Raw genomic sequence first — 15,921 nt, 5'->3', positions numbered from 1 at the left:
CCACCGTTCTCATTACACAAGTATAAAACATATAATACTGGTGGATAAAACAAGACTGAGCACAAGACCTTCACCGGCGTCTACACATCATAGGGGAGATCTCCTGACACCTCTCCATCTACCTGATGATCCTGAGGAGCATTGGGATCTTCTTGGTTACAGTCCTGTGGAGGAAGAGGACGGGGACATCTCTCTGGTGTTGTCCTCTTACTGGATAGAACTGGAGGAAACACATACAGGGAGTGAATTCATTTTTTACATACAGATAATTATAGGCCGTGTGTATTTTGTCCTGTCTATTACCTGGAAATGTGAGGGGCTGGGGAACCTCCATTATTACGTTCTTGTACAGATCTCTGTGTCCTTCTAAATACTCCCACTCCTCCATGGAGAAATAGACAGCGACATCCTGACACCTTATAGGAACCTGACACATACAATGATACCGTCATCCCCCGATCCCTTCATAGTGTTACTGTATAATGTCCCAGCATTCCCAGCAGTGTCACCTCTCCAGTCAGCAGCTCAATCATCTTGTAGATGAGTTCTAGGATCTTCTGGTCATTGATGTCCTCATGGATCAGCGGGTGAGGTGGAGGCCCCGTGATTGGGCTCAGGGGTCTTCCCCATCCCTCAGACACAGGGTCCTGACAGCGATTACTAGAGGTCTTCTTCACCACTGTGTAATCCTGTTAATGGAGAGACACATTAATAAATCTCACTACAGACATTTCCAGAGTCCTCACCTCTCCAGTTCTGTCCATCTGTTATTCCCATAGATAAGAATGATGTAATGTGACGTCATCAGAATCTCTCACCTCTCCAGTAAGCCGGAAGAGGATCTCTAGGGTGAGGTGTAATATCCTCTCCGCCATCTTGGCTGTGTCCATATCCATCTTTGATGGGTAAATCAGAAAAATTTTCTTTTGTAGATCTTCACTGAGAGGATCCGATATTGTAGAGACCTGAATGAGAAGATGAGCCGATGTAACATCATAAGAATCCTGTAATAATACAATTACTGGAGATAATAAGGGAAACATATGAGGAGATTTATTATTTTACAGTATTTAGTTTCCTTCTTTACATCTACTAATAAATCCTATATATTTAGGCCACAGACAACAAGCAGTTTCCTCCTCGGAGTCGGCAGCTGAATACGTTTCTCATAGACTCATCTTCCATAACGCTAATTCTCGTCTCATTTACCGACCCTGGAATCGGCATTAGCAATACTGCAGGAGATATTCATTACACGCGACATGAGAAAAGCCGGATTACGTACCGGTAATGCTCTTTTAATGAGTCCACGACAGCACCCCACATGAGAGAGAGGGATCCGCCCATAGGAACAGGAAACCTACAGAATAAAAGGAGGCGGTCCCCTCTCCTCCTCAGTTTAGATTACAGAGTATAAAAAGGGAACCGCAAAAGTGTTAGTATTCATTCTTATTCAGTATATAAATTTCTTAACTCTATACAACCATTACTTGTGAACTTAAAAGATAGAGCTGTGTATAATCTAGGGAGGGTAATACATGGGTGCTGTCGTGGACTCATTAAAAGAGCATTACCGGTACGTAATCCGGCTTTTTACCCTTCGCCACGACAGCACCCCACATGAGAGACTTTCAGAGAGTCATTTTTTGGGTGGGATTACTGTACTAAGGACAGCTCTACCAAAAGTCAGATCAGAGGAAGTAGACAGGTCAAGTCTGTAATGGTTGTAGAAGGTAGAAGGTGTGGACCAGGTTGCGGCCTTACATATTAGGTGGATCGGTACATCTGCTTGCTCCGCCCAAGAGGAAGCCATGGCTCGCGTAGAATGCGCCTTTATCCCCACTGGCGGGATTTCGCCCTTCGATGTGTAGGCCAGACAGATGGCTTCTCTGATCCATCGAGAAATGGTAGCTTTTGTGACCCCATGTCCTTTCTTGTGGCCCTGAAAGGAGATAAGCAGAGCCCTACTCTGCCTCCATGCCTGAGACCTCTCTATATATGTCAGGATGGCTCTTCTGACATCTAAGGTGTGCAATTTATGTTGTTCTGGGTTTACAGGTGTATCAAAAAAGGAAGGCAGAAATATCTCCTGAGATCTGTGATAGATGGATGCTACCTTAGGGAGGTATGAGGGGTCAGGTTTTAAGACAATTCTATCCTGGAATATCATTAAGAAAGGTGGGTCAACCGATAGGGCCTGGATGTCACTAACCCTTCTAGCTGAGGTTAGAACTACCAATAGGGCTACTTTGTATGTTAGGATCTTTAGAGGTATGGAATCTAATGGCTCAAATGGGGAGCCAGATAAGGCCTCTAAAACTAAATTTAAATCCCACGGAGGTAGACGGGGAATATGGACCGGATTACAACGCTCACAAGATTTAATAAATCTAGCGACCCATTTGTTAGCTGCTATGTTGTCTCCATATAGGGCTCCTAATGCTGAGACTTGAACCCTCAGGGTGTTTACCGATAGACCTAATTCTCTACCTTTTTGTAGGAATTCTAGAATAGGAACTACCGGGATTTGTTTAGTGAATGGTGTTGTATGAAAATTTAAGAATTTCTTCCATACCCTACTGTATAATAGGGTGGTAGATCTTTTCCTACTCAACAATAGGGTGTTAACTAGTTGTTCCGAGAACCCCCTAGATTTTAATAACTGCCTCTCAAATTCCACGCCGTCAAGTGAAGACCTTTCACTTGCGGGTGGAAAAATGGGCCCTGGGACAGTAGTTCCTTGTGTAAAGGAAGGATCCATGGATCGCATAGACATGCTCTGGAGACACGAGAACCATGGTCTTTTTGGCCAGAAGGGCGCAATCAGGATTACTCTGGCTTGGTCCCTCCTGATCTTCCTGATCACTAGAGGTATCAGAGACATCGGAGGAAAGGCGTATGCTAGTTTGAAACCCCAAGGATGTTGAAGAGAGTCCAGCACGTCTGGGTGATCCATGAGGTTCAGGGAAGCAAACCTTTTTACCTGTCTGTTGCTCCTTGTTGCAAACAGGTCTATTTGGGGTACGCCCCATGATTTTATTATCATCCTGAATATGTCCCTGTTTAAAGTCCACTCTCCTTGACGTAGCATGTTTCGACTGAGGTAGTCTGCTTTGGTGTTTTCTGCCCCCTTGATGTGCAGGGCTGTTGTCACGATATGGTATGAAATATCATAAGTAGTTCTCTAGCCTGTGTGGGCTAAGCCCCCCTTCTTGGAGTAACAGTTGTAGCTGCAAATTCCTGGCTTTCCTTCTCAGAGAGTGTGGGGGTTAGAAGTTTTATGGCCGAACGGAATTTACGACTGGCATTTCCTGTGTAAGCTTTGTCCAGCTAGAACAGGAAAAATGGCTCCAAAAATCCATGAAAGATTCTTTGTTTAGTTTTTGTTAGATATTAGGCAAACGATTTAAGCTAGAAATACGAAAATATATATTCGTAGTCCCACTCGGTGTAGCTACACATCTCATGAAACACGAGTTTCTAACTCCATCTGGTAAAGAAGTAGGGTTTTCTCTGTAAATATGTATCCCAGATAGGACATATTTGATCTCATTAGAATGCTCACGTTAATCTGAGATGAATGATGAGCTTTTTAGGACGCTGACATGTTTTGTAGTGAAGTTATAGAAATCAGAGAGAATAGTTTAAAGTTTATGCAGAATGTAGAGAGAGGAGGGTCTGGATAAGCCAGCCTTTCTGTGATGTCACAGCCTTAATGTTTTAAGTGTCTGGCAGGCTCTGAGGAGTCACTTTTTGCTGATTTCTCCTTCTGGACGGCTTTGTCCTATTGTCCTGGAAGAGCTGAGTACATCCCATGGACTGGGATGTATGGAAACTGCACTAGCCTGGATGCCTGCAATGCTTTTAATATGTGAGTGTTATCTTTTCTCATTTATTCCCTTTATGTTATAATTACCCATGTACATATTTGCAATTGTCTCATGTATAACATCTTTATAAACTATTTTTAATAACGCACTGCCTAGTTATTTTGAATGGGATATACTATTATATATTAGTTCGTTCTCCTGCTCTAAACCGTACCCTAAGTCTCTTGAAGGGAAAATACGCTACTGTTACTGTTGTGTTGGGTTAGCTTCGGACCCGTTTAATCGAAGCTGGTGGCAGCGAAAGTGTGCTGACGGTTGGATTCTGCTGAAGCAACTGCGGGTTTGATAATTATTGTTCCTGCCTGTGTGGGAGTAGTTATCGCGTCGCTGCAGCGTGCCCAATAGCCAGTACATAGCAGGCAGCCTTTCTGGCGACTAATTACCCAGGGTGCAGTACCTAATCTGACCTGAGAGTAAGGGGGCGCCAGAGAGCTGCAAGTGTTAAGTGGAACTGTAAGCGGGATATACATAAATCCCTGCAGTTCGTGGTATATAGAAAAGCAGTGGGATACCTAGAATAAACCCCTGCTGTAAACTAAGAGGTCAATAGCCTTGTGTGTGGTTTTTCATCACATTGTTAGCAGTGGAGGGATAACTAAGATAAGCCCCCCTGCACATGTGATAGCCGTCTGTTGGCCTAAAGTCACCCTGATCCGTGACGTAGCCCACTCCCGTGACCAAGAAACAGGTGATGTCCTTCTTGGGCACTGCAGGGTACTATAGGCGCTTCGTACCGCACTATAGTAGCCTGGCAAAACCTTTGACGGACCTCACCAGGAAGAAGCTACCCCACATCGTCAACTGGACAGATGGCTGTGAGGGGGCTTTCAAGGCGTTGAAAACCGCACTGTGCAACGCCCCTGTGTTGAAAGCAGTCGACAGCAGTCGACCGTTCTTGGTGCAGACCGACGCCAGCGAGTTTGGCCTTGGTGCTGTACTCAGCCAGGTTGACTCGGAGGACCAAGAGCACCCCGTGTTATACCTGAGTCGGAAACTTTTGCCGAGGGAAGTGGCCTACTCCACCATCGAGAAGGAGTGCCTGGCCATAGTCTGGGCCCTGCAGCGCTTACAGCCCTACTTGCACGGTCACACCTTCACTGTGGTGACCGACCACAACCCTCTGCGCTGGCTAAACGCCATGTGTGGAACCAACGGCAGGTTGCTACGCTGGAGCCTTGCCCTTCAGCAGTTTGACTTCACCATTGAACATAAAACGGGCAAAGAGCATGGGAATGCAGATGGACTCTCCCGCCAGGGTGAACCTACTGAGGTGCCCATGGAGGCATACCGTGGGGTACTGCCTCCCTAGCGCACACCAAAAGGGGGAGGTGTCACGATATGGTATGAAATATCATAAGTAGTTCTCTAGCCTGTGTGGGCTAAGCCCCCCTTCTTGGAGTAACAGTTGTAGCTGCAAATTCCTGGCTTTCCTTCTCAGAGAGTGTGGGGGTTAGAAGTTTTATGGCCGAACGGAATTTACGACTGGCATTTCCTGTGTAAGCTTTGTCCAGCTAGAACAGGAAAAATGGCTCCAAAAATCCATGAAAGATTCTTTGTTTAGTTTTTGTTAGATATTAGGCAAACGATTTAAGCTAGAAATACGAAAATATATATTCGTAGTCCCACTCGGTGTAGCTACACATCTCATGAAACACGAGTTTCTAACTCCATCTGGTAAAGAAGTAGGGTTTTCTCTGTAAATATGTATCCCAGATAGGACATATTTGATCTCATTAGAATGCTCACGTTAATCTGAGATGAATGATGAGCTTTTTAGGACGCTGACATGTTTTGTAGTGAAGTTATAGAAATCAGAGAGAATAGTTTAAAGTTTATGCAGAATGTAGAGAGAGGAGGGTCTGGATAAGCCAGCCTTTCTGTGATGTCACAGCCTTAATGTTTTAAGTGTCTGGCAGGCTCTGAGGAGTCACTTTTTGCTGATTTCTCCTTCTGGACGGCTTTGTCCTATTGTCCTGGAAGAGCTGAGTACATCCCATGGACTGGGATGTATGGAAACTGCACTAGCCTGGATGCCTGCAATGCTTTTAATATGTGAGTGTTATCTTTTCTCATTTATTCCCTTTATGTTATAATTACCCATGTACATATTTGCAATTGTCTCATGTATAACATCTTTATAAACTATTTTTAATAACGCACTGCCTAGTTATTTTGAATGGGATATACTATTATATATTAGTTCGTTCTCCTGCTCTAAACCGTACCCTAAGTCTCTTGAAGGGAAAATACGCTACTGTTACTGTTGTGTTGGGTTAGCTTCGGACCCGTTTAATCGAAGCTGGTGGCAGCGAAAGTGTGCTGACGGTTGGATTCTGCTGAAGCAACTGCGGGTTTGATAATTATTGTTCCTGCCTGTGTGGGAGTAGTTATCGCGTCGCTGCAGCGTGCCCAATAGCCAGTACATAGCAGGCAGCCTTTCTGGCGACTAATTACCCAGGGTGCAGTACCTAATCTGACCTGAGAGTAAGGGGGCGCCAGAGAGCTGCAAGTGTTAAGTGGAACTGTAAGCGGGATATACATAAATCCCTGCAGTTCGTGGTATATAGAAAAGCAGTGGGATACCTAGAATAAGCCCCTGCTGTAAACTAAGAGGTCAATAGCCTTGTGTGTGGTTTTTCATCACATTGTTAGCAGTGGAGGGATAACTAAGATAAGCCCCCCTGCACATGTGATAGCCGTCTGTTGGCCTAAAGTCACCCTGATCCGTGACGTAGGGGTGACGGTCACGGTGTGAATCCTGACCCAGTTGTGACAGCGGTCAGGGGAATCGTGACAGCTGTTAAGGATGGGAGATGAAATTCTGCCAACTGGAGGATGTTTGCTGCTACGTTCATCAGGGTTCCTGATCGTGTACCTCCCTGACGGTTTATGTACGCCACTGTGGTGGAATTGTCCGATAGAACTCTCACATGCGTTCCCTGAACCTGTGGAAGAAAATGACTTAGAGCATATTCTACCGCTTTTAATTCTTTCCAATTTGAAGAACACATTAGCTCCGCCTGATTCCAGGTGTTTTGGACCAGACTATCCTCCATATGTGCACCCCAACCCATAGGGCTGGCGTCAGTGATAATTGTTTTAGAGGGATTTATTATCCATGGTACACCCCTTGAAAGGTGATCCATGTCTAACCACCAGCTTAGGGATTTAATCACGTCTCCAGAAAGAGTAATTTTACTCTCTAAATGTCGTACCTTCCCTTGGATAGACAATATTTCATACTGCAATTGACGGGTATGATATTGAGCCCACGGTACAGCTGGTATACATGAGGACAGTGATCCTAGCAAGGACATGGCCTTCCTCAGGGTCATACAGGGTTTTGACATTGCCTCTGACACCTTTGATTGTATAATTATTATCTTTGACTGCGGAAGGAAACTTTTCTGACTTACTGAATCTAATTGAATTAATAGAAATATCTGGATAGTGTCTGGATTTTTCGTAATTCACGATCCAACCCAATTCCTGCAGGGATGAGATCGCATTAGATAATCGTATTTCACATTGGGTTATGGAATTTCCTATAACAAGAAAATCATCCAGGTAGGGTATTATGAGAGTGTTCTGCTGGCGTAAGTGAGCCATCACTTCTAGTATCACCTTTGTAAAGATACGGGGCGCCATAGAAAGCCCAAAGGGCATTGCTACATATTGAAAGTGACGAACCTGTCCTGCCAGGATGACCGCTACACTTAGGTACTGCTGGTGTTCGGCATGTATGGGAAGATGATAATAGGCATCTTTTAAGTCTATTCCGGCCATGACACACCTAGGAAACAAAAGCTTGATGGCAGAACTAATGGATTCCATTTTAAAAGTATGACTACGCAAAAAGGAATTTAATTTTTTGAGATTAATGATGGTTCTGAATGAACCATCTGGTTTTTTGATCAAAAACAAAGGGGAGTAGAATCCCTTCCCTTTTTGATCTTGGGGAACCTCCACCAACACTTTTTTAGATAGAAGAGATAGGATCTCGGACTCGAGAGCCTCTTGTTGTTCTTGTCCCCTCGGTGATGTCATTAAAAAAGAATCCCAAGGGATTCTAATAAATTCTAATTTTAGACCATCTCTTATAATGTCCAGAATCCAACGGCTGGATGTTATATGTTCCCATTTGGATAGGAAAAATTTTAGCCTGCCGCCCACTTCAAGGTTAGCGGTACTTGCCACGTTTCGAATTGTAGGATCCGCTAAACAGAGCCCCTTTTTGTTTAGGATCTTTCGTCTCCCAGCGATCCCTTTGCTCAAACGGTCTTCTAGTAAAGGGTCGTCTCTTGAATGCTCTCCTGTAAGACGGAAGATATTGGTTAGGAAAACCCTTCTTCCGTTCTCCTGCTTTATTTAAGAGCTCATCCAGAGTCTTCCCAAAAAGGAACTCACCCTGGCAGGGGAGCGCACAAAGTTTTGCCTTTGCTTGTGCGTCCCCTTTCCAGTTCTTCAACCAGAGTGCTCGCCGGGCTGTATTCACTAGGCCGGCTGACCTGGCTGCTAGGCGTAGCGAATCTACTGAGGCGTCCGCCAGGAACGCTACAGCCTCCTTCATCAGAGGGATCTTTGGTAGAATGGAGTCTCTTGCAGTTCTACCTTTGATCTGCTCCTCCAGTTATTCCATCCATACTAGCAGCGATCTCGCCGTACAGGTAGCAGAGATGGCTGGCCGGAATGCCCCTGTATTGGTCTCCCAAGACTTTTTAAGCAAGGCCTCTGCTTTACGGTCCAATGGGTCAGTTAGCATCCCCGAATCCTCAACTGGTAAGACCGATTGCTTGGAGGTTGAGGCTACAGCAGCATCTACTTTTGGCACCTTTGACCAAGAATTCAGCTCCTCATCACTGAAGGGATATCGTCTTTTAGAGGATGATGGTAAAAAACCTCTTGTGCTCTGTCTATCCCATTCCTTCTTAATTCCTTAACGGTGGTGATTACGGGGAAGGATCTACGTTTCCTTTGTCCTAACCCCGCGAACATGATGTCCTGAGCTGATTTTTTCCCTTTCTCATCTGGGCACCCCATCGTGTTTCTGACCGCTTTTACCAAGCCGTCCACGCTGCTGTTAGGCAGACACAGCCCCCCCTCATCTTCGGATGAACTCGGCTGAGATTCTGATTCATCAGAGGATTTATGCATCCCCTCTGACTCTGGACTTTCTGGAGATGGGGACTTGCTAGGTTGGCGGGAACTGGTGCTACCAGCCTGCGTTAACCCTTGCATCTCTTCCCGAATCATGGCTCTGACGTCAGATGGGGTCATTATGTTTTCCTGACGCAAGGTTAACATGATGCAATCCGAGCATAACCTCTTCATATAAGAATCTGGTAGGGGCTGTATACATAAAGCACACTCTTTGTGCTTGGATTTGTGTGCCTTTTTCCTAGACTAAAGGAAGGGGACACAGGAGGAACATATATCAGCATATGGGTAGAGGATATCTTTAAACTCACCCAGAGAAGCTGACAGGTACCGGATCTGGAGGCGGATTCTTTTAGGGATCTTTCTGTTTGGTGGAAGATCGCTCCTGTCGACCACCATCTTTAGTGCTGCTCCTGGCGCTTTTCTCCTTATTAGGAGAGCGCTCTGTCACAGCAAGGTGCGTTTCGTCGGCCGGTGAAGCCATACTCACATACACACACCGGCTGACACTAGCGCTGCAGCTTTTGAATCTAGCGCCGAATCTCCTGCCTCCCCGGCCCGAACCCGGAAGTGCTCCAGCGACTTCCGGGTTAGACGCGCCGCTCCTTTCTCCATGCGGTGGCTGTACTCATTTAGTCGACCGCTTGAGCGCGCGCGCCCTCATGGTTCCGGGCGGACCAGCGGTGACCGTACCCGGACCATGACCATCGATCAGACGAGGGGGGAGGCTGAACACAGTGGCTCCCCGCCGCTGCTTCTGGAACCGCAGCCCCTGCCGTTCCCACAGAGACCGACGCAGGCGGGTGCATGGCCCAGGATCCTTCATCTGTAGGGTAAGCTGGGATTCCTATAGGAACAGGAAACCTAAACTGAGGAGGAGAGGGGACCGCCTCCTTTTATTCTGTAGGTTTCCTGTTCCTATGGGCGGATCCCTCTCTCTCATGTGGGGTGCTGTCGTGGCGAAGGGTAAAATAACTACTTCATGATGAGGGCGACATCTTCATCTTCTACTACGGCTCTAGAAACAGATTTAGCCAGAGTCGGTCACTGACTCCATCACCACCGGCCTCTATATGAAGGTTTCCCGTCTTCCCCGCACTGTAATCTTCTATCACGTTAGATCTCAGGTCTGACAGAGTTTGGCTGAATGCCTGCCCCCCCCCCCCGAGTACTCGATAGTATGGGCGGCCTAGTTATTACGATACTTACATGCCTAATAATGGGGTCTGGGCTGCAATGTATGAAGGTCTATTAGGCCGGGCCAGAGGCAGCATCCAATAAGTTACCTTTTACCACCCCCATACACATTGGACTAAAGTTCCATGAAAGCACTGATTTCGGGGGTTTGGGCGACTATATAATGCATTTGGGGGCCCTCCCGACAGATGATGTCAGGGCAGAGAAGGATCTGACATCCCGAATTTCAGAGGATAATCCATTTGTTCTTCCTGTAGATAATCCTCCGCTAGAGGAGTCTGGAGGCGACTCTCATACAGACCCCAGGAAAGCTGGAATATTTGTGTGTATGGGGGAGTCGGGAGAGATGGCTGTCTGCCAAATGACCGTTCAGCCAACTCTTATCTCATGTGTATGGGGCCGTTAGTATTACACTGACAGCAGTGATGATATACGGCACTACAGTAGTACAGGGCAGCACCGGAGCCATCAGACGCTTGTATGTTGGATCATCGCATTAATGAAAGATGTTTAAAAAAAAAAAAAAAAAAAAATGTACAAAAAGGTTTAATGTGAAAAAAGAAAAAAAAATAGGGATTTTTGTGTACTCACCGTAAAATCCTTTTCTCCGAGCCATTCATTGGGGGACACAGACCGTGGGTGTATGCTGCTGCCACTAGGAGGCTGACACTAAGTGATACAAAGAAAGTTAGCTCCTCCCCTGCAGTATACACCCTCCTGCTGGCTCTCAGCTAACCAGTTCGGTGCAAAAGCAGTAGGAGATCAATAACAATATATGAGCGTATAGCATGTCATATTATATATGAGAGTATAGCATGTCAGATTATAAAAAACAATCATAAGCTAATAACAGGGTGGGAGCTGTGTCTCCCAATGAATGGCTCGGAGAAAAGGATTTTACGGTGAGTACACAAAAATTCCTATTTCTCCTTCGCCTCATTGGGGGACACAGACCGTGGGACGTCCCAAAGCAGTCCCTGGGTGGGGACAACAATAGATCAGGCCCTGTGTAACCGCTACTTACAAGTGCGCCACCGCGGCCTGCAGAGTCCGCCTGCCCAGACTCATATCTGTGGAAGTGTTGGAATTATAGTGCTTCAAGAATGCATGCGGACTGGACGAATCTGCAAGCTTGCAGGCGTGCCTTGCCGACGCCTGGTGCCTAGAACCCTTGATAGACAGGGAGATAGGCTGACATCTAGCACGGAAGGACTCCTGGATGGTGGAACGAATTCACCATGTTATGGTCGATGAAACGGCTAAACCCTTCCTGAAAATGTCAGGAAGCCTTCCTCTACCGTCAGGAAGCCCAAATAAAGCGTCCAACCTTTGGAAGGACGCTGTCCTCAAGACGTACCTACTCAGAGCACTCACTTCGTCCAGAATATGGGGGAACTCATTCCATTTTGTGGACTGGTGCCAAAAGAGATGAGGGAAGAACTATGCCCTCATAACAGTGGTAATACAGTATCACCTTGGTAACAAAGGATGGGGATGGCCTGAGGACAACATTGCCTCGAAGGTAATAAGGGAAAAAAGTCTGAAAAAGCAGAGCAGCTAGCTCCGAAGACTCGTCAGAGTGAGAATATTGCAGAGGAAAAAGGGGCGACTTTCCCTGATAGTAAAGTCTGCCCGGATGAAAAGGAGCCTACTGTAAGGCTCCTAGGAATAATAAGGTCCCAATGAGCTAACGGTATGCGATAGAGAAGGACTACGTGTGAAAACTCCCTGTGAGAAAGTCCCTACTTGCAGTTTTGCTGCGATAAGGCGAGAAGATACTAGCTCCGCAAACAAAAAATGGACGTGGTCAGTGCGGATCTCTGAGGATCACTGGGGCCCCTTTCTGCTTCCGTAAGGCTTTCGGAAGTAGTGGAAGGGGAGTTATGGAAACTGGTACCACGGCAGAACCAGAGCATGGAGTGCGATGGCTCTTGGATCTCGAGGCCGAACCACGAACTCGAGTACATTGGCCTTCAGTCTGGATGTCATCCCACCTACAACTGGAGAGCTCCAGTAAGGGCAGATCTGATGGAAGACTTTGGGGTAAAGTTCCCACTGACTTGAGGCAGAACCCTGACGGCTGAATTTGTTTGCCGTTCAGAGTTCTACTCCTGGGATATATACTACCGAGATCACCGAATAATAGACGCCCATCAGAGAAAGTGAGGTACCTCGGTCATGGCACCTGACCGTGGGTACCTGCTAGATGACTGACGTATGGCACCGCCGTGGCATTATCCAATTGAATTTGGATAGGATGACCCGCCAGAAGGCAGTGGACCTGCTGTAGGACTACCGTTCGGATCTCCAGAACAATGATAGGGAGAAAAAGACTGGCATTGGTAGTTACTAATAACCATTGAACCGGGAGAAAGGCCCTGGATGAAGAAGGAGCTCAGGGACTATTGTCTGAAAGTCTGTTTGACTTGCTGAAAACGAGTGGAGCGAAGGAAACCGCTTCCATTGTCGTCACCATTTTTCCTCAGAACTCTCCTAGTAAATCGAATGAAATGAGGGGGTGAGTAATCAAGTCCTCAGAACTCTCCTTGCGCGAGCTCCCTGTTGAAGGGCCATGACCTTGTCTCGAGGAAGAATTACCATCCTTCTAGAAGTGTGCAGGATCATCCTCAAAAAGGATATCTGCTGGGCTGGAAATGAGGAGAACTTGTCTAAGTGTAGCTGCCAGCCCAGGTAAGAAGGTATCGCAAGTGATATAGACGACTCAGCGTAGTCCTGGAAGGGCGGCTAGACAGTCGACCACACAGGGCAGGACGAGCACGCCTCTAGAGTGCAAGAGAAACATGAAATCCGCCATGACTCGTGCGAACACTCTGGGTGCGGAAGCAAGGCCGAAGGACAAGGTTGTGACTTGAAAATGCTGTTGACGAATGGAAAGGCGAAGGAATTTTTGCAGAGGGTAAGCACCCCGAATATCGATGGATGCCGGAAACTGCACATTTTTCTGTTGAAGTAATGGCTGAGCGGAGGGACTCCATCCAAAGAAGGAGGACCATGTCAAAGGTTATTAGAAGTTTGAGGTCCAGGGTCGATCTTACTTTTCGTTCCCGTGTTTGGAACCAAGATCCCTTAGATCTAGACTGTGCTGGACAATCCTTATACAATCCTTTGTCAGTCTCCCACTCAAAGGATTTGATTCGCCAGTTGTTACTGGTGTGAATCAAGGTAGCCAGCCAGGAGACCATTGCTCTAGCCATCCATGCGGCCGCTAGGGAGGATAGAGCGCCGAACCCGAAGACGGAATGAACCAGATTTGCTATCTGACAGTCCGTGGTATTTTTAATTGATGACCCATTGGGTAGGGATACTGGTAGGTATACCACAGGAGATTCTACCCGGTTAATCTGCCCCATGTCAGAATGTGCGGCTGCATCCAGCAAGTCATAGTCTCTTGCCATCGCCGCTCTCTTTTCACGGTGCAGAGATAAAAATTAGGAACCCTCGATCCATCAACCTCTTAACAGGGAAGTGGAGAGGAATTGTCCGCCTTCTTGCATCTTCCGCTAAATAGTGGTGATGCAGAGGGGGGGTGCTCGTACGCCAAAAAGGGTGCCTCTGTATGTCCACAGAGTCCAGGTCTCCGGGTGGACAGGACAGGTTGTCTGGCGTTAGGCCTGGATGCAGAAGAGGAAACATGGAGGCGACACTCCGTGTGCTCGTCTGTTGATGGTGTGGGGAGATCGGTGCCCTTTAAAGGACCCGTCGCCCTTAAAAAAACAGGCCAGGCATGGCATCCCACGTAGAGGCTTCTGTCCAGTGAATCGCTTATCCGAATTGAATGGCAAATGCTCTCAAGGGAGTTAAGTCTCTGAAGCTCTGGCAAGTTCAGGCAATATCCAATCCATATTCAGAGCCTTGTTGTCATCAAATCATTGGTGAGGGAGCAGGAAACGAAAAACTTCCGTTTTCTAGATGCCTGTATGTTTCTAGACGCCTGCACGTTTCTAGAATACTTGCGGCCCCTGCTAGCCGACGGCTCCCATGTAGGATAGGGACCATGTATATTGGTCCTGCGAGCACTCCAAACACAGAGGGTACACAGAGGGATTCAATCTCTTGGTCAGAGAACCATGGATTGTGGTCAGTGAAGAAGTCCACTGAGGGGAACTAGAGTATAAAGCTGGGGTCGGCGGCGGAGGGCTCCTCGGATTGATCAAGCGCCTTTAAGACCAGGGAATACTGGTCATGCGCCATTAAGACCAGGAAATACTGGTCATGCGCCTTCAAGACCAGGGAATACTGGTCATGCGCCTTTAAGACCAGAGAATACTGGTCATGCGCCTTTAAGACCAGAGAATACTGGTCATGCACCTTTAAGACCAGGGAATACTGGTCATGCGCCTTTAAGACCAGAGAATACTGGTCATGCGCCTTTAAGACCAGAGAATACTGGTCATGCGCCTTTAAGACCAGAGAATACTGGTCATGCGCCTTTAAGACCAGAGAATACTGGTCATGCGCCATTAAGACCAGGAAATACTGGTCATGCGCCTTTAAGACCAGGGAATACCGGTCATGCGCCTTCAAGACCAGGGAATACATGTCATACGCCTTTAAGACCAGGGAATACTGGTCATGCTCCTTTAAGACCAGAGAATACTGGTCATGCGCCTTTAAGACCAGGGAATACTAGTCATACGCCTTTAAGAACAGGGAATACTGGTCATGTGCCTTTAAGACCAGGTACTTCCTTACCCGGGTACTGATGTAGAGTCGATGTGCCCCTTTAATGCAAAAAAACTGTCACCCCAGTGTGAGCTGGTCGGGTGGAACAAGATGGCCACCGGGAGTTGCAGAGTTGATAAAATCTCGCAGAGAGCGAGAAGCGCCAATTTGGGGGGCGGAGCCACAGACACGATGTTGAATAGGCCTAAGCCGGGGCCTAAATTTCTGTAGCCGGCGGAAGTCACCAGTGGGTCGTTCCAGGGAAGACTTCCAGGATGCGGCCTATAAATCGGCCGAAGCCAGGGGCTAAATTTTTGCAGCCATCCAGAGCGTTACCTCAGAGAGGTGGGCCACAGGGAAGTGGCTGAGGCTGCCTGTCAGCATGTGAATATCCCACTGAAGATGGATCCACTCACCATTGATGCGCGTCCCGGCATGGAGCCGCCGCGGATGTGGGTTTCAGCGCTGTTCTGTGCAGCGTGGACGGTGCAGGGATAAGCCTCAATCCATCATCCGTTTGTTAGGGAGGTGGAGAGGAACCGTCCGCCTCCTTGTGCCATCCGCTTTCACAGTGGTGGGACAGTGGAGGCTGCTCGGACGCCATAGAGAGGGGCCTCTGTACATCCACGGAGTTCAGTCCGGGTGGACAGGGCCAGTTGTCCGGCATTAGGCCTGGCTCCAGGAGAGGATACATGGAGGCGACACTCCATGTGGTCGCCTGCTGCTGGTGTGGGGAGATCGGGACCGTGAAAGGAACCGTCGCCCCTGAAGTGAGCTCAGGCATGGCTTCCCACGTCGCAGGAACGTTGAAAGGAACCGTCGCCCCCTTCACTCCGATAATTAAAAAATAAAAATTTACAGAAAATTAAACAATAAAATAAAAACGTTGGGGTCTGAAACAGACCCATGTGCCTCCTACAGACACTAAGCAAGAACTGGTTAGCTGAGAGCCAGCAGGAGGGTGTATACTGCAGGGGAGGAGCTGAGAGCCGGC

The 15,921-nt window shown here is 47.4% G+C and overlaps 1 protein-coding gene across 1 annotated transcript in view; it reads right to left on the bottom strand.

Moving 5' to 3' along the window:
* LOC138662954 (gastrula zinc finger protein XlCGF57.1-like) overlaps positions 1-15,921 on the bottom strand; it is a 47,244-nt gene that overhangs the window by 25,872 nt on the left and 5,451 nt on the right. Inside the window, exons 2-5 of the mRNA XM_069748966.1 lie at positions 819-965; positions 510-689; positions 304-427; positions 123-220 (exon numbers count right to left, since the gene is read on the bottom strand). Of these exons, the coding sequence (XP_069605067.1) occupies positions 123-220; positions 304-427; positions 510-689; positions 819-896 (480 nt within the window). The 5' untranslated portion in view covers positions 897-965. The remainder of the gene's footprint in view (positions 1-122; positions 221-303; positions 428-509; positions 690-818; positions 966-15,921) is intronic.

This window comes from Ranitomeya imitator, chromosome 2 (assembly GCF_032444005.1).
Source record: "Ranitomeya imitator isolate aRanImi1 chromosome 2, aRanImi1.pri, whole genome shotgun sequence".
Lineage (NCBI taxonomy): Eukaryota > Metazoa > Chordata > Amphibia > Anura > Dendrobatidae > Ranitomeya > Ranitomeya imitator.
The sequence above is the reverse complement of the archived record's forward strand: the minus strand, read 5'-3'. Positions and strand labels throughout refer to the sequence as shown.